The sequence below is a fragment of the Lethenteron reissneri genome, chromosome 33 (assembly GCF_015708825.2).
Source record: "Lethenteron reissneri isolate LAM-NWPU_2019-01 chromosome 33, ASM1570882v1, whole genome shotgun sequence".
Lineage (NCBI taxonomy): Eukaryota > Metazoa > Chordata > Hyperoartia > Petromyzontiformes > Petromyzontidae > Lethenteron > Lethenteron reissneri.
Window position 1 is genome coordinate 9,130,498 of NC_083811.1, and position 19,450 is coordinate 9,149,947.

The window sequence follows — 19,450 nt, forward strand, 5'->3', positions numbered from 1 at the left end:
CTGGGCAGGCCGCGCAATTGATTTCGTTGTGTTATGTTGCATTGTATGGTTGTGGGGGGGGTAAGGGCTGTCGTCACTGTCAGTGGGGGGAGGCATGGGGAGATATAAATGGTCCATGGGGGAGGCAGAACCGAGGACGGTTATTTTTTCTCCGGGGGGGGGGGGGTGATGTAGGGGTGTCAGGGGAAGGATTCCCACCAATAGATGGGTTAGTGGGAGGGGTGATCGAAGAGATATAAGGAGAGAACGGGCGGGAAGGAGGGGCCTTTGGCGGGAACGAGATTGGGACGGCTGGGGACAGGTGTGGATGGAAGGAAAGGAATAAAGGACGAGACCCCTGCAATCTGGTGTCGGCTCCTACTTTACACAGACACCTTTCAAAAACACAATTCTCCTTTTAAAATCAAGCAGCAAATTCTACTCATATTCTACTCATATAACGCACAAATAATGTTAATCTGCATATAACTTTATTATACCGTGTACATAAATTATACATTCGGCTGGCAATTGTAATTGTTTATGAAAAAAAATTGCGAGTGAACATCTCAATGTGCATTGAAAGTGACACAGGTAAACAAGATCCGATTGCCGTTCCACGTCACGGTGGTCACCATCTAAAATGTCGATCTTACCTGCTCTCGATTTTCTTTGATAGGTTTCAGCTGCTCAATCTCAGCTCAGCGGAAAATTAACAGAGTGGGAATAAATGTACAGGTACTCGTGCAGCCCTCTTTGTCAATCCACTCGGGAACATAACCATGGAAGCATTTCGATATTTTGCTAGGTCATTTAATTTAATGTCTCTCTCCCGTTCTCCTAATTTTCAAGCTTGCGTACTTCACGACCCGTCGTCCTACCCATTGACATGCTATTTTTTTCTCTAACCCCTCCCTCTCTCTGCCCCCGCCCCCTCTCTCTATTTAAGGCCTCGTCACAGAGACGTTCTCTCTCTGTGTGCCTATGTGTTGCTCTCTCTCTATGTATCTTGGTGATATCTGTCTGCTTATATGTCTGTCTATAGTTTTCTGGTTAGATTTTTGTTGCTATTTCATTTATATCTGATGATTGCTTGTGTTGCAATCGAAACGTCGAATGCTATTATTAAATTTTTTATTTTATCTTTATACGTGACTTTACCGAAAGAACCAAAGAGTAATTCCTGCAGTCACGAAAGCTCCAAATTAAGATTTAACATGGAAGCATAGTACAGTACAATGGATTTTTCTGTACTGCCCTCTGCTGCCCACAATGTAGCCAAACTGTAGTTTATAACACCTGTTTTATGCACAGTAGTTGCTCATGCAAGCACTAACCAGGCTCTTTTCCTGCTTAATTTCCAAGAACTGATGAGATCGAGTATATTTCAGATGATTTAGCGAGAGGCATATATGGATTAAATATGCGGTTGTAATTCAAGCCAAACATCAACCAAGAAGCAGACACTGAGCTGTGAAGTGGAATGAGTTAAACTTTGCGACAATTGGCTGAGAAAAGAAACTCAATGCAGAGCTATATTTAGGAAGAGCCTGGGGTGATGCTGTCGTTAGATATACTGTGTGGCCCTGTGCGCATTTCATTAAACTACTGGGAGTGTTTCCTTGTCCGTCTTCATGACATCCATCCTTGCTGAGTTATGATCCTATTATGTAATGCCTTTAAAAACCCCAATTTTAAGAAGGCAGCATTTTCTATTGCAAATAAAAATTCACTTAATCAGATTTGAAGGCCTCCAAAGAGAAAATACAAACGGTACCATGCATTTCAAATGTACAATTTCTTCAACAAAGTGCAAACCGTCTTAAATTCCTTTTTTTTATCTAAAGCCTATTTTCAAACAACTGCTGGATGAAGGCCTACCCATGCTGTGTTTGTCATGGGGGTTACTCTGACCATACTTCACCATGATATAAAGCTAGTTTAACATCGTGGTGAGGGTAGTGCCCTCTAGCGGCTGTAGAGGACAATGTAAACCCATCCCAACATAAACTAAAATAATGTCGACGGTTTTATCACTCCGGGATGAAGGCCTCTCCATGCCACGCCAGTCATGACGGTTGTTCAACCATAATTCCCCACAATGCAGTGCAGGTTGGAAAAGAGATGGGGAGGGCCCAGGAGCAGCTCATTTGTCACTCTCCACCGATGTCAGGTCGTCGGGTTCAAAACGAAGCGTGCAAACCACTGCGCCTCTGCTCCCCACCCCTTAAATGAGTAACATTTAGCAGATTATACCTTCGCTGCTGTTCAAGAGCGGTGCGCCTCTGACTGATGCATCTTAAAAACAACAGAAACCAAATAACAAAAATTGAAAATCAAGAGACCTGCGCGGAAGCTGCCTAAGTGGGCACGAACTACGGAGTGCACTGCCGCTATTTGTCCTTGTCCTTTTGCTTGGGCTTGCGCTGGCTCGCCATCTCGTTCATCTTCTTCTCGAAGCGGCGTTGCAGCTGCTGGCGACGCGCCGGGTCGGAGGCGCGCTCCCGGGGACCGCTGCCGGGGTAGAGAACGCCATCGCGCAGCACCGCACGACGCGCATGCACCCGGGCCTGCTCGCCACAGCCGTGCACCTGTGCGTACGAGTCCCGCGGGGACACGCGGGCAAGCGCACGAGTCACTGGCTTGTCACGCTGGCGAGATGTTAACTACATCGCCTGGTATACAGGAGGCCGTGGGTTCGATCCTGACCCTGACGCCCGCTTGTCTACTCTTCCCGTGGTCGCGGGGATTTTTCTCTGGGTCCTCCGGTTTTTCCCTCCACATTTAGAAACATGTGTTTGGAGTATTTGGCTGCTATAAATTTCCACATCTTAAGCCACTACGTTGAGCTATCATTTGTGGCCCAGGTCGCTTCTGAAAAATAAATATGTAGCTCAGTGGGTCTGATCTGATAAAATAAAAAATTGTTTAGTTTCAGTAAAAAGGTGAAAGTGCAGCCATGCAATATCGAGCTCACGTCAAAGCCCTCCCTGCCACCCTCCTCCCCATGTGTGACCTTAATAGATGCTCGCTAACAGCACATGCCCCAGCAGTCTGTATGTCCATACAGGATCTTTGTCTATGCATGTCCTTCTGTGGAATTCATTTAAGCCGATAATTACCAACACAGTAGCATTATCAGCTGATATTACCATGACAATTGGACTGTGGTTGCAATTTATTGTGACAATTGCAATTGCAACGGACCCCAGATCTAGCAAACTGCACTACAAACATGTCGGGGAATGGTTTGAGAGCATGTCTTGGGCCTGCCCTCGGTTGGCTCATCCTTAAAAGAGTACCTACTGTCATGCGTACACATCAGCACTAGGGAGACAAAGGTGGCAGGGTGTGGTGCTGGCTACATCAACCTCTTATATGCTGTGCCAGCTTTAATAGGTGCTCACAAAAAGCACTTGTCTCAAAAGTATGCAATGTCCACATGGATATCTTTGTTTTTATAGTCTCAGTGTTCTTGTTCAGGACTCCCCAAAACCCAACGCCTTATGGACCCCACTGAGATTTTCAGATTATTCACGATTAACAACTAATTCATATGCATTGCACACACGAGATAACTGGTAAAAATGGAAAGTATGAAGTGTGATGGGTCATGAGGACTGCAGTTTGGAAAGTCCTGCTACGTGAGCATGCAATAAGTCATTATTACTGCTCGAGTGTTCAGCACCCTGGAGCAGCTTTACATGAAACGAGCTCTAGATGTAATACTGCATGTGCATGTTGTTTTCTGGAGGTGGAGGAGAGTTTTTATTTAAATGAACACCTCAACGCAAGGCAAAGGTCAGGAGAGGAAATCCTGCCATATGTTGTTTACATCGGCCAGATGCCAAGGTGCAAACTGTGCTCTCTGAATACATTATCACAAAAATGTGCCCTTTAGTTGTTACTTTATTCCCGTGAATTGCATCTAAAATAAAAAAGGCCAATAGTTAGTAGCAATATGATATCAAATTACAATAGAAGGCCACGCTTCGTTCATAATGAGGCACAAATATTGCAACATCGTTGCTTAGTTCCATAGAAATCTCAAAATGTTTCTGTTTCACAGATACAGGCACAGCCATGCACATGTATTACGAACCACAATTTGGAATTCATTTTTGTGAAATGATTAATGTAAATCGCATTTACAAGCACAAACGAATAAGCTACCAAAGCACAGGTAATTTCTTTCATAATCTCTGTAGCTGCTAATTTGGTTATAATCCACGAACCTGCAATCAGAAAGTGCTTTTCAAATCCTGCAAATAAGTCCATGCTACCCCTGGGGATAAGATCAAATGAGTAACGTGTTACGGCAAATTACCATTGAGTATCTTATAAAATTATTTATTCCTGTCATAGGAATGTAGAACTTCATTCATGGCCCAAGGTTTCAGACAGGAGATGAGCAATTCCCCATGCTTGTTTTAGTGTTTTTAACTTTGAAAGTCAAACACGAGTGAGATGGCTGGGTGACTCAGAGCACCGCGCCAGCACCATTAGCAACCTGGATTCAAATCTGGATACTAGCCACTGTTTACGAAATTAGCTTCTCATGTGTTGCCAGTTAATGGTCTCAGCTGGTCACTGGCCTGATGATTAAAAAAAATACATGACTACATTTTATTTGTAACTAAATGCACCTTAAATTTAGATTTAAAGCTTTCGTGACTGCAGGGATTCATATTCTTGGTTCTTTCGGTAAAGTCATGTAAAAGGGAAATAATAATATAATAAAAATATAAAATAATAACAATTCTCACGAAGTTTCGACTGCAACACAGGCAATCATCATCAGGTGTGAAATCCACAGCAAGAATTTTTTTTAAATCCACAGCAAGAAAATGTTCTTGCTGTGGTTTTCACACCTGATGATGATTGCTTGTGTTGCAGTAGAAACGTCGTGAGAATTGTTATTTTTTCTATTTTTATATATTATGATTTCCCTTCTACGTGACTTTACCGAAAGAACCAAGAATATAAATGCACCTTATTCCAGCTCAGAGAATTAGAAATGTTGGTTTAATCGACTTGCAATGCACCCTCTTGGCACGGTGCACAACGTTGTACCCCCTTGTGCAGATAAATAGGTGACTCCAAAACATACTACTCCAAACCTTTTCTCCGACACAAGTGGAGCACTGCTCGCTGTATGAGTTACAGATGTACATTTCTTCGTCTCATACCACGACTTCAAAAGAACAATTTTAATGTAATTGAGAGGGAAAAAATGTAAGGAACTCGGGTGCATTCACAAAAAAATGTCACCTGAACTTGAACTACTTTCGCCCCGTACGTAGCCAACCATGCTAATCGGAGGTGCTGGATGTCGACGCGTGAAATTACCTCCGGAATGTGGTGGCTCAGGCAGTAGAGGCTCTTGCAGAACTGACAGTGCTGGCCGAGGGTCTGCACCGACGTCTTGCACTTGGCAAACGCGCACCTGCTGTTCGCCTTCATCATGGCGGCAAACATGGCGTCAAAATCCTCTTCCGCCTTCTCGCCCGCAATGCCCGTCTTGCCGCTTTTGCCTCCCACTTCTCCTGGGTGGGGATGCAACACGTACAAAAGCAACGTGGTCAGCGTGTAAGTCCACACTACGAATATTAGGAGTAGACTGATGTGTGGAACTTTTCTTACATGCCGATACATATTGAGTGTGCCGAGCAACCCGAGTTTGGTCCTTGGCCATGACAAAAGTGAGTAGCGGGTGACACCTGAACCGGTAAAAGGTCCTTTCCCACATTAACCACCCTGCACTGACCAGAGTGGTGAAGTATATTTAAACAGCCCCCATGAGCGTCATGACATCTACAGGCCTTTGTCAATCTACTGCTGGATGGAGAGGCTGTGTATCATGTAATTTGCATCACCTAAAAGCTGTTTGCTGTGTGGAACTGTGAAGGGGACTATATAAATGAATGAAAAAACTATTTACCTCTGTGCAAAAGAAATTACACCTTGAGCTGTTTTTACTTTTTTGCTGGTCAAAGCCATTTTTGCAAATATAAAAAAAAATGCTGACCCAGAATTTAAAGTGGTAATGTAAACCACAAACACTGCAATACAATAACTTTCAATTGGGCACGTAAAAAAATGTTATGGCCAATTTCACTATATCAAACTGCAATGAATCAAAGACTTCCACTTACATTGGATAATATATTAAGAGAATGCATGGTGCACATAAAAAAAAAAGATAAAGCTCACCATGCTAATTATAAACTACCTTGTCTATGCAACAACCGTCTCTATCTCAATTAAAAACTGTTCATATCAACGCCTCCTTCAAAGTGTTGATGGCACACATCGATGTCACAACTAGCAATCCCCACTCGAGAAGAAGGAAACGAGGAGATAACGAACGAGACGGATTCATTAAATATATAATGACATTAAACAAACGGGTGCAAGAAAGACTGGAGCAACAAAGCTGGCAAAGGGTAAAGAGGATGTAGTTATTTGACCCCATCGCCACCGCTCTTGATCTGACGGGAGGGAAAGGAAGACAGAATAGAGAACTGCAAAGTCCCATCCCTTCATACAAGCCGGACAATCTTTGTCCTACTTCTACTCTCTCTACTCTGTTCATAATGGGCCATTTGAAGTAGAACGTATATAAAAATTATCCCCTATTACAGCAAAGTGTGTGTGTACGTGTTTGTGTGCGACCACCACCTTTGGTGTGAGCTGGCCGGGTCTTCCCATTCTTGCCAGGGTCCTCATTCTGCTGCTTCTGCTGCCGGAGCTTCTCCTCCTGCCTGGCATGCTCCCGCTCCACGCGCTCCAAATGCAATGATTTCAGGTCGACGCCGCCCGACGCGGCGGTCTGCTGCCGACTGCTTGCGGGGGAAGCTGGTTTGATGTTCGTGGAGGCATGCAGGGGCTTTTGTTCCAAAGGCCCCCCCACCAATGCATTATTTTGCGAAGGCTCTTTCTCCGAGATATCCCTGCGCAAGGACTTCTCTTTCTGCAAGCCCCCCGCGCGTAGGGACTCGCTCTCCAAGCATTGCCTCTCTGCGCTCTTTTTCTGAGATGCTTTTTTCTTTGGCTCCTTCCGCGAGGACTCCTCATCTAATTGTCCGGCCTCCGAGCGGCCCCCGCGTGTCTCACCGTTGGCGACACTGGGCTTCGCGACGGCGGGCGCCCCCTCGCCCTGTTTCCACGCGGCGACGTGCCGCTGGTTCCCCAGGCCAGTGCTCGCGTGGCCCAGCCCCAGCTCCTCCGCCAGCTGATGAACCAGCATTCGCTCGTGGGAGTTCAGCGTAGCTGGGAAGTCAAGTCGATTTCTCGCCGGGTCGGCGACAAACCCCTCGACACGCTTGCGCAGCTCTTCTAGGGTGCTGCTGGAGCTCACGGACGGCGCTATTTGCGTCGCAGTTTCTGCGCTTCCTCTCGGCATCTTATGCGTTGAGGCGTCCACTCGTTTGTCCCGAGTTGCGGACACAGCCGCCTGTACTTTGGAGTTTGGCACGCGCCCCCCGCTGGTCTTGTCACGGATTTGCTGAGGCTTTAACCTCGCACCGCCGCCGCCCTCTTTGTCGCCTTCGGTGCGAGGCTCGTCTGCGGACTTGACGTGACTGAAGTTTTCTGGAACGATGTCCTGCCCGCACAGACCCCCCCCACCCACCAAAAAAATACACCAGACAACGTTAACACCAGCAGCGCCGGAAACCTCACTGCAACGCGGGAAAAACAAGAGAGAGCCGAGACGTTGTACCCGGAGTGCCAGGCACTCGGGACAAACCTGCAGATACTCGTAGGCAGTTCTCGTCTCGCCGCGCCGCGCCATGTGGTCGAGCAGCGTGCCCAGAAAGCCGTGCCTCCGCACAGTGCAAGAGTCGCACACCACGGCGAGGTGCCTCCGCGCGCGAGTCACCGCCACGTTGATGCGCCGATCTTCCGCCAGGAAGCCCACCTCGCCTGCACGGCACGCACGGGTGGCACTATTCACTTCCTGCATGTGCCAGCAATCGCAGCAATGCACACCACTGGGTGCAAATGCATTGCCCTGAATGAGCACAACCGTTGGATTGGCTTCATGAGTTGGTGAACGTTTCTTAGAGTAAGATAAACACCTCTGATTAGCACAGTTGGCTACGTACAGTGCGAAAGAAGTTCAACATGCATACACCTCATAATTCAACCATTTGAAAATCAGCCACTCCTTAACCATGTGCAGGGTTCCAAGAAATATTTCATTTTAATGTATATTTTTTAAACGAAACCTCAAACTTAAAACCACAACTGGCTCTTCCTTCAGCAGCTGCGCCAATGGCGGATAACTCGGTTTATGAGCGAAAGTTAAACCTGTGCAAAACCTTTAAGAAAACATTGACAAAACAGGTTGCAAACCCTGAGATCATTTTGACTTTCACTTCCATCGTGCTGGAACAAAACCCCGGCCTCCAGATCAGCGGCATCAGCGGTACCTTTGCGATTCGAGCGGACGAGAGATAGGATGACCGCCTCCTTCTCCCGGCCCTGGAAGCCGTCTACCGAGCGAATCTCCAGCTCCGGGTGGCGATCGGACAGCTTCTGTCTCAGCATGTCCACCTGCATGCACACAGGACACAGGGCGCTCATTCATCATCAGGCAGTGTTATGGGGTCACGCACGTTCCCTCCACCTCGTCCAATTGCAATTCTGTTGCACGAGGTGCTGTTGTTTTTATTGTAGACATGCCGTGTGCCAAGTCTCTGTCTGCCATGTCTTCCCATCTGCTCCAAGTCCTTCCTCACTGTCTCCCGTATGTCGGTTGCTGTTGCATCAGTTTCCGTGGCAACCTCATTGCGGTACTTGTAGATCTCTGCGCCATTGTAATTTCGTCTTTTTGATAATCAGAGTGACTGCCTCCTGTCTTGTCCGCTTACTGACTTGTTCATTGCCTACTTTTGTTTGTCAGTTGACTCCTAGAAATGCATGCATGGAACTTCTTTGTTTACTGAAGCTTTTGTTAAGCATGACAAACAAATATCGACGTATACATATTAAAATATACATGAATGACAATGACATGCTGGCAGTACTGGAAATATACAGTAAAGAGATGGAAATTCATGAGAAAATCAGACAGTGTTCGAGTTACATTTTAATTTGAAAAATCCTAAATGACTCCAAATACCGGCAGTGCCAGGTGAGGCTGCTTGTGAGCGGTACAGCTGGCTGCTAACCTCAATGGTCATATGTTCCGGACAAGACGGATGAGGTGGCAGATCATAACGATGATTATGAAGCAGGAGTTCTGAACCACTGACGAACCTGAAGGTTGTAGGGGGCGATCACTGCAATGTCTTCCGCCTTCACTCCCGCATCAATCAGAGCTTGCACATGAGCCGAGACAATGTCAACTTCCCCTGCAAACGAGTCGCCAATTTACACGGTTTTTTTCTGTTATTTTCTACACAAATTATTTCCATTATCAATAACATCATCATTCACAATCATTAACGAGTGCACATGAATTACATTCAATCTGTATGCAAATAAACTACATTCTGTTGAATGAAACTTTTTCGTATTATGTATGTATCTATGTTGAACTTCTTTCACACCATACGTAGCCAACCATGCTAATCGAAGGTGTTACATATTCAGGTGAAACTTAAGCCTAAGCTGTATGGCATCATGGGTAATAGCCACGAGCCACAGCATATTTATGCCCAGCAGCTAAGGGCAGGACAGGGCCGCTTCCTCACCGGCATTGCCCTTTGACTGCTCGCCCGCCAGCTCCGTCTCGAGGAGGCCACACCCGGCAGTGTCCACCAGCAGCAGCGCCAGCGCCGTCTCGTCCGTCGCCTCCACGCCCGGCAAATCCCTGCCAGAGAAACACACAAGACGTTCACCGCCGTGCCCCTCCCCCTCCGTACTGCCACCTTTCCCTTCACACCGGCGCTTGGTTCTGCGACGGGTTTTGCTGGCAGTACATGCAACACAAAGACAAAGACCACCTATATAACCTAAACATAGTGTTGCGGCAAGTGCTGTTAGCGAGCGCCTATGAAGTCCAGAGCGGCACACGAGGGGGTGGGTGGCGAGCACCACTTCCGGCCGCCTGTGTCTCCCCAGCGGTAATGTTTAAACACCACACCAGGTACTAATTTGAGACCGAGTCAACCTAGGGGAGGCCCAGGGCTGGTTCAGATAATTGTCACTGGTGTTGGCCGTAGGCGGGAATCGAACTCGTCAAGTTCGGAGCGCAGAACGTGACGCACACACGGTGGGGCACTCACTTGAGCAGATGTGAGGCCACGGAGGGGTGGGCCTCCAGCTTGCCTTGGTAGACGTGCTGTGAGGCCCAGTCCATGATGGCCGCATTCATGCGGTACTGCACGGTGAGCATACGCACGGCACTTGGGCCCAGCCGCTCCACCAGACGCTCCATGAGGCTAACGGCCAGCCCGCCCTCAGCCGCCCTGCATGCACGCAAAGACAAAGATCCCCCGTATAGCATTACCGTACTGTGGGGGCAAGTGCTGTTAACGAGCACCTATGAAGGCCGGAACAGAACACGAGGGGGTGCATGGCAGCACCACGCCCGACCGCCTTTGTCTCCCTAGTAGTTTACACACCACACCAGGTACTCATTTAAGCCCGAGTCGACCTAAGGGAGGCTCAGAATCGGTTCAGATAATCATCGCTGGTGTTGGTCATGAGCAGGAATCAAACTCGGGTAGCCGGATTCATAGCGCAGCGCGCATACCGCGACACCATCACTCCACACACTTGCACACACATGCATGCAGGCACACACATGCATGCAGGCACACACACACACTGAGGTTGAAGTTTTTTTGTGAATGATAGCCAACCTAGGCTGCCAACACTTATCAACACCAAAAGTGAGGATACTTGCTATCAGCATGTGATAAAATGATACCACGAAGATTTGTATAAAAAAGTGTTTGTAGGCGCTCTGTTTTACTAATTCATCAACCTGAGTTCGATGGCTGCCTATGACCAACATAACTAGCAAATATCTGCATCCCCTAGGTTGACTCAGCCTGAGACCAGCCTTAAATGAGTACTTTAATCAGTGCTCAACACTCTGCCCCAAAAGTCTGGTAAAGGATGGTCTGTGTCTCACGCATACATCTGGGCATCTTTCAAATGTATGTTCAACCTCTTTTGCACCATACGTAGCCAAACGTTGGAGGTGCGGGGGAAGGACAACAAACTAAACACCAAAAGCAGTTCTAAAGAAATACGTTTTCAATCTAAATTTAAAAGTGCATCGATCCAGTGGCTTCCTAACATCGGAAAGAAGAGCGTTCCAGACGGCCGCCGAAGCGCATCTGAAAGCGCGCGATGCAGTGGCCGAATGAGTGTGAAAGGCGAGGGGGGGGCGAGCACCTCTGGGACACGATCGTGGGCGGGAGCTGCCGGTGGTCGCCAGCGAGCACGCAGCGTGGGGCCTGCAGCAACGGCAGCCACGACGCGGCCTCCACGGCCTGGCCGCACTCGTCCACGACCGCCACGGCAAAGTGCGCCGGGGGCAGCAGCTTCAGCGGCCCCCCAGCCCACGCGCCTGCACCGCACCGCACCCACCGTTACGACACGCGCGTACAGCCCTTTCCAACCCAGCTTATATATATGCTCCAAGCATGTGTGCTGTTTCATTCAGACGCTGTCGCCTCGACAGACCTGGTTTCACTTGAGGGGACGGCTGCTTGCGTTGTGGCCGAAACGTCGTGATAATTATTTTATTATGTTTTATTTTTATTATTTTATTACTTCCCTTCTACGTGACTTTACCGAAAGAACCAAGAAGAAGCATACAGGCCTTTTGCCCATCCTCTGCTGGGTGAGGGGCTCCCCACGCGGAGAGGGTCATGGGAGATGTTTGACTGTATATCACCAAGCAGGTCACTGCGGGTTCGTCAAGGCACAAAGCATAAACGTTGCAGTCAAACAATGGCTTTTACCGCATTGTCCTCTGCTGACAATGTACCCTGACCTCATCGCAATTATTCAAATTGTGGAATTTATTTATCCAGGAAAACTTCGCTGGCAGGAACCTAGACAAAACCAATGCAGGTGAGGGGATGTTCACGCACATTGGGATCATGAACCTTGTAGCCCAGCAGGTTTGGGAGGTTCACAAATTATGAGCCACCAAAGCACTGGATTACTTGAGTGCACCAACCCTGGCTTAACCATTGATGTCTTGACACAACATCATGTGGAGCTCTCATAAAAGAACAATGGATTTCCATCAATAAATGCCTTTAACTTCACCTGACAATCATCTATTTACACACATTATCTTTGTTCTTACAAGCAAGACCTGACAAATCATAGTAACATATTTATGTTTTAAAATGTTATCAATTTAGTTTTGTGTGGCAGGGACAATGTCTTTCATACCCTGAATTTCACGCCCTAAATTGTGCATGCAAGAAACCATTACTTAATATGATTTAGCACATTTTATACTCAGGCAAATTGAGCGAAAAAAAACTGATAAAACACGACGGAAAAATAAGAAACAATACAAATGACATTGTCAAAAATGTACAATAAAGATTTGTTTTTAATTGAATCACGATACCAATTCAATGCATCGCTGAGAGCACAGGCTGAATCATTACATACGTGCTGTATTCTTTAGAAAAAAACATGACAACTCAATAGATACTCCGGGCCTGACGCCATCACTAAAAGTCAATAAAATAAATCACCTGTCGGGCATACCAGTTTAAGCTTGTCAGTGACGACAACAGCTTACTTCACCCCGATCACCTGGTGGGCGTCCTGATTTGTGACGCCCGTGAAGTGTGAAGTTTAAATGTGACAGACGCTGATGAGGAGGAGGAGGCTGAGTCACCCGTGGTTGTAGCGAGGATGACGTCAGCACCCTGCAGGATGTTCCTCATGGCAGTGTCTTCGCGCTCCCGCAGCTCCTTGCGGAGGCTCCTCATTTCCGCCTGTAGCCGCGCGCGCTCCCCTCGCTCCGAGCCATTTCTCAACTTGGCCTGCGTGAGCAGCAACATACGCACACGCGTACGTACACACATGCACAAAGAAAAATATATCCCCTTATATCTTAATTATGGAGCTTTCGTGACTGCAGGAATTATTCTTTGGTTCTTTCGGTTAAGTCACGTCTAAAGATAAAATAATAAATTAAAATAAAAGCATATTACGACGTTTCGATTGCAACACAAGCAATCATCATCTTCTTTTTTTGCCTGATGATGATTGCTTGTGTTGCAATCGAAACGTCGTAATATGCTTTTAATTTAATTTATTATTTTATCTTTAGACGTGACTTAACCGAAAGAACCAAAGAATATATCCCCTTATATCTTGAATATACTTTCGGGACAAGTGCTTTTGGCGAGCACCTCTGAAGGCCGGCATGTTACACGAGGGGGTGGGTGGCCAGCACCACGCCCAACTGCTCCCCAATGGTGATGTTTACACGCTGAACCAGGTACTCATTTGGAGGCCCAGGATCGGTTCAGATAGTCGTCACTGATGGTGGCCGTGAGTGGGAATCGAACATGGGACACCGGGTTCGTAGCACAGCCCGCTAACCGCTACACTACCCACAAACATCACACATGCATACACACACATACGCATGAAGATCCCTCGTAAAGCCATATATACTTTTACATAGTAACACAAACCTGGATTTAACGTAGACAAACACGATTATCATTCGAACTAATCACACATTGGCAGAGGGCGATGTAAGCCTCATGTAGGGTTCCAGCTCATGGGAGAATGCGGACAAAGCTTCCCGCCACGCTTAACTGGCCACAAACCAACGGGTGAACCGCACCGCCGTATCCACGTGCACTTGGCGTGGTGAGGATTCGTGCCCTCGCATAGAAGTGATGGTGCCCAGCAGGAGGGCGCGGCGTGGCTCCTCACGTGAACCTTGTCCATGTCGCTGCGCACGTCGCGCACGATGCCCGCGTCGTCCCCGCGGGCAAGCATGGCGTCCAGGCAGCGGCTGCGCACCGAGTCGAGCAGGCGGGCCGGGTGGCCGAGCCGCAGCACTCGCACGCCCGCGCACGCCAAGCGCTCCACCAGGTTATCCACGGCGACGTTAGACGGCGCGCACGCAAGCACCTGCGGGCGCAACGGTGACGTGAACGCACGTCCGACACGGGTGTGGTGGTGCGAGCTGAACAGGTGCAGCTTGCACGGTGAGCATTGTGTCTTGGTATGAGCATGGAGAAGTCACCAACAAAGGATTGAAAATTGTTATTATTTAATCATTCCAGCACATACGCTACCCCAGAGGCTGCTGGCTACATGAAACAACACAATGTAACTCTGGAATACCTTCTCTCCACGCCGCACTGTCTGCTGGATGATTTCCACCACAGTGGTCGTTTTGCCCGTGCCCGGCGGCCCGTGGATGATAGCCACTTCCCGCTGGGCCAGGGCGAAGATCACGGCCTCGCGCTGAGAGTGGTCGAGAGCCGTGTTTAGAAACTCCACCTGTCCTGCATGATGCACAACAATCAAGCAAGGAAGTCAGAGATTGCTTAGATAATGTATGATACCATGTCTCTTAACACAAAGGGGTGTAAACCATGATTATTATTGTTAATATTTAAGTTACTCCATCCAAATAAAATTAGTAAAATGATATAATTAGCAAATTGTTAATAAAATAAGGAAATTTGTATAGAAAGGAAGTTAAGTTATAAAGCACAATGGATGGATCTTGAATCTTTCTAAGTTACAATGGATTAAATTTCAACATGAATTTAATCCAATAATTAAAGACATGACCTGATCAAATTAGTCTCATACTGGTATCCAACCGGTTACAATTGTTGGCCATGTGAATTTTGATCTTGACCTGGGCCTCCACTAACATTGGCACCTGCACTGAGAACACAACGGTGACCTCATACGGTGCTACATCCAGTAGCATAGAGTAGTTTTCATGGGCCTTGGAGCAGGAATTAAGTTAGGCCCTGTGTAAAATACATCCCTTTCTTCGTATTCCGCTGACTGGATCCCTCCTAAGCGCTGTAAGCCCTGGTGCAGTACGGAGCCTGCATATTCGATAGCTACACCGCTGTGGTGATGCTGATGTTCAGAAACAGCATGTTGTCTGCAACGTGTGAACGCCGCAGGACACCTTTTGTCCCTGTACCTGTGTGTGCCAGAGGAGCACTGGGCTCGGAGGTCCCAAACAATACGGAAATCATCTGTCCTGATGGTCCCCCATGGTGATTATTGAGGGCTGCGAGGGCACTGCAACACAAACAAGGAGGCACAATTTACGTTTCATTGTCACAAACACAAAGCAAGGAGCAACCAACAAAAGCTGATATTGCTCATCTCGCAAGATACGGATGTACCGACGCTGTGTCCCAGGCTGCCAGAAACAAGTTTTGAACGTTATAATTGACAAAGCTGCAGACACGTCATAACCCCCATAGTGCACAGCTAAGCTACATATCTACAGGATAGTTTTTTTTTATATTTGTTGCAATTGACTTATAGATCCGACGTTTTTTTCTAAAGAATACATTCTCAAGATAAAACAAAAAATGTATCAGAAAAAAACTGATGAAACTTATTACATACAAAGTACTTTTCATAATTAATCTACAATTTATGTTTAATTCCAAAGAATAATGTGAAATTATCGGATTATATAAAGTTAATCTGACATGAACGTGTCAAAGTTGCAATTAAAGATTCTCCATGAAATTCATGGCCATTAGGATTTTATTCAACCCACTTGAATTTGTTTAAGCATTTAACCCTCAGTAAAAGAAAGGTTATTTCAGTAACCACATAGTACTACAAGACATTGGCAAAGACACCTACATTTAATTATCGAATATCATGAGAATATCATTATGATGAGATTTATTTACGTCCACTAAAATATACTTATGTAAACAAATGCATTCACTCATGTTTCCACAGCATGCTATAAGGGCGCTAAGGATTGAATCCAATCTCTTAACCCATAATGACAGCAACAACAATAACGTTAAATTTCGATTTAAAGCTTTCGTGACTGCAGGGATTCATCTTCTTGGTTCTTTCGGTAAAGTCACATAGAAGGGAAGTAATAAAATAATAAAAATAAAACATAATTAAATAATTCTCACGACGTTTCAGCCACAACGCAAGCAGCCATCCTCAGGTGAAGAAACAAGTCTGTCGGGAAGACAAACTCTGTCGGGAAGACAGACTCTGTTTTTTCACCTGAGGACGGCTGCTTGTGTTGTGGCCGAAACGTCGTGAGAATTATTTTATTATGTTTTATTTTTATTATTTTATTACTTCCTTCTACGTGACTTTACCGAAAGAACCAAGAAGAAGAACAATAACGTTATTGATCAAATCACCCGGAGTGGGCACAACGTGTGTGTGTGTGATGCCCGTGCGAGCTGCAGGCGCGCACGTTTTGAGGCGCTTGTAGGTGACGTCGTTGGCCAGCTTGAGTAGGCTGTAGGGCCCGTCGTGCTTCAGGTCGAGAGCGTCGTGCGTCTCGTCAAACGCCACCGTGACGGCCGACGCCGAGACACGCGTGACCACGCCGGACGCCAGCTGCTCCTCCACCGCGTCGCACGCGCCCTCGTACAGGCCCACGATGTCGCCTGCAAACGGCGCCAGCGCCAGCACGAACAGCGTACAACAAGTGATTTGACACGTTGGCTTTCGCGACCAATATCATGATTCTTGGGTCAGATCACGTGGGGGGTAAATGGCCAATGTGTCGTACACATCCTCCTCTACCCGACACAGACAAATTCATAATTTCTTCAGCAAAACCAGTATGTTAGAGAACAATCCACAATATTTAACACAACAACATACCACCACTATATCCCCTTACCACATGCATGAATACCATGAGCAACACCGCGAGCCCCTTACCACCACCAGCACAACCACCGCTATAAACACAACAGCTGCCACGCAGCAGTATTGTACCCTACCTGGTCCGAAGTCATTGCTGGGGAGCTTGGAATCAGGCGCACCGCCCCGCGCACCGAATTTCAGCAGCTGGCGGCCGTAGAGGCCGGTCCGCCTGTTGCAGAGGTGTAAGCGCAGAAGGCAGATGCCACGGCGCTGCAGCTCCTTGAGAGGCACTCCCTGCTGCCATGACCTGAGAAAAGCAGTCAACATGAATGAGTTGTACAGCATTTTGTCTCAATAATGTCAGCGTATATAACGTATTGCACATACAGCCGTGCTTTTTTGAGGATAACTCAACTATTTTTTTGAAGAAAAACGATTGAAAGCAGCACTCCCAAAGATCAAAAACTGAGTCGTGTAGTGTGCAAAGCAAAGCTGACACGTTGTAAGCTGTCTCCACACTCTGCAGAAGTGGCACATGCCATATAGTCCTAGTTTATTATGACACAGTGACTTCGAATTTTAGCAATTGATAGTGCATTCCAAAAATCGTTATCTTCAGTGTAATGTTTATATTTTTTATATTGGTAAAAAATCATATAGATTTGGTTTTCATGGAAATAACACTCCACCTTTAAATTATCCCTGTATTTCCAGTGTAACTAAAGCATCATTTTATCTTATCATTGGAATTAATTTAACCCAGGACCCCATTGCCAATAAGACATTGTTTCACTCTGTCTTCACGGTTGTTTTTCATCTGCTGCAATACGAATCCAGACTTAACACCACACAAACACGTTCAATGCATGCACAAATAAAACTATCAGCCACATCCAGACCACCAGCTCAAGACAATTGAACGCGTGGCCTTGTGGTGTTTTCAAAGTTTTGACCACCAACTCAAAGAGTGGCCCACTGTGAACCCGCTACAAAGGTGAGATTCTCGGCCACGGATTTAATCAGTGGCGACTTGTATCTGAAACAATCCTGCCTCCACCCCCCCCATTCACTAACATTGACCATAGTGGTGAAGTATGGTCAAACAACCCCCACGGCTGAAACGACGTGAGGAAGAAAGCATCCAGCAGTGGATGGACAAAAGTGATCCCAAGTTATTGGGAACTCATCATGAAATGTGTACAATGGCAACATGAGATGATTAATATTGTATATTATAATTACATCATTGTGTGTGATTACATTGTACAGCCTTATTGTGTATAATGATGCATATTAACGCAAACATGTTGAGTTAAATTTTGATTTAAAGCTTTCGTGACTGCAGGGATTCATATTCTTGGTTCTTTCGGTAAAGTCACGTAGAAGGGAAATACTATCGTTTTATATTTTTATTATTTTATTATTTCCCTTCTACGTGACTTTACCGAAAGAACCAAGAATATGTTGAGTTAATCCATGAGATTATGGTAGTTGTTATGGTAAATTGACAGTCCACGAGTTTACAACTATTGTACGCAATGTAATGTGATTTGTAAGAAGTGTATACTATTATAAGTGTTGCTACATTATCGTGGCATTGCACATTATACTTAAACATATCACAACAATAGAATGAATGACTGCACAAGCAATTAAAGAGTAAATAGAAGGGCCTTACTTGGCTTGTTCTATCTCAGCTTCTCTCTCCTCCTTCAACAGCTCCTGCCACTTCAGAATGAAGCTCTCCATGGACACCATCGTTGATAATGTTATAACAGTTGTTGTATGTTTGTTACACGATATAAGAGATCAAGTTAAACGAGTTAAAAGGTTTGCCCTCCTGTCTACATCGTACAGTACACGCGCATCAGGGCACTCGCGATGTTTTAACACTCAAAACGAAACTTCAACTAAAAACGCGAACAATGTTATTATTATTATTAACAAAAAAAGATTAACTGTGGTTATAATTAACTGAAGTTTTTGTTCAATAACTTAAAGATGTTAAACCCGGTTAAAGACTTTCAAAGATATCGGCCAACAGCTGACCCGGAACCTTAACACCGGTGTCTGTAAAACAGCGCAGTGCAGCACACAAATACAAATAAATCGTTTACATTTACCGATTTAACTCTGATAAATATACATGTTACAGATACCCATTGCAGGTGCAAATTTACACCGTTACGATAATAACCAGAGTAATTTATTTAACGCTTTAAATAAATGAACGTGCATTCATAACCCTTTATAAACAGAGCACTGGGGGTCGAATGACCTTGCCAACGGAAACTGTTTCCGCCGGACAGTGCGAGGTGGTCATCCGCCATCTTTGTAAGGGAAGACGATCCCCCACCCGCTAGCGCGTGCTGAGGGGGATGGAAATGGGGGAGAGGGGGGGGCAGAGGGGGGGGGGCAGAGGGGGAGGGCAGAGGGGGGGGGGCAGAGGCGGGGGCAGAGAACGGGGAGAGGGGGTGGGGAGCAGAGGGGGAGGGGCAGAGGGGGGGTCAGAGGGGGTGTTTAGGAGGAGAGGTGGAGGGGGTGGGAGGATAGGGGCACGGGGGTTGATAGGAGAGTACTCTTAGGTTTTTTCGGTAAAGTCACGTAGGTAAAAATAAATAAGTTAAAAAATCACAAAAAATAACAATAGAAATGAATTAAATAAATACATTTC

At 46.3% G+C, this 19,450-nt stretch overlaps 1 protein-coding gene across 2 annotated transcripts; it reads right to left on the reverse strand.

The window, feature by feature from the left end:
• Positions 1-462: 462 nt before the first annotated feature.
• IGHMBP2 (immunoglobulin mu DNA binding protein 2) lies at positions 463-19,048 on the reverse strand. 2 transcript variants are annotated; one of them, XM_061564531.1, is made up of 16 exons: positions 18,455-19,048; positions 16,914-17,083; positions 16,376-16,571; positions 15,107-15,207; positions 14,281-14,444; positions 13,864-14,064; positions 12,809-12,956; positions 11,335-11,509; positions 10,215-10,397; positions 9,681-9,799; positions 9,244-9,338; positions 8,415-8,538; positions 7,730-7,905; positions 6,661-7,585; positions 5,329-5,522; positions 463-2,570 (listed from the first exon to the last, which is right to left on the reverse strand). In XM_061564531.1, the coding sequence occupies exons 1-16, from the start codon at positions 18,532-18,534 to the stop codon at positions 2,373-2,375; spliced, it is 3,249 nt and encodes a 1,082-aa protein (XP_061420515.1). In that variant the 5' UTR covers positions 18,535-19,048; the 3' UTR covers positions 463-2,372. The 2 variants fall into 2 exon arrangements, with proteins under 2 accessions (XP_061420515.1, XP_061420514.1); XM_061564530.1 differs by having other exon boundaries at positions 5,329-5,525.
• Between the last annotated feature and the right edge of the window lie 402 nt (positions 19,049-19,450).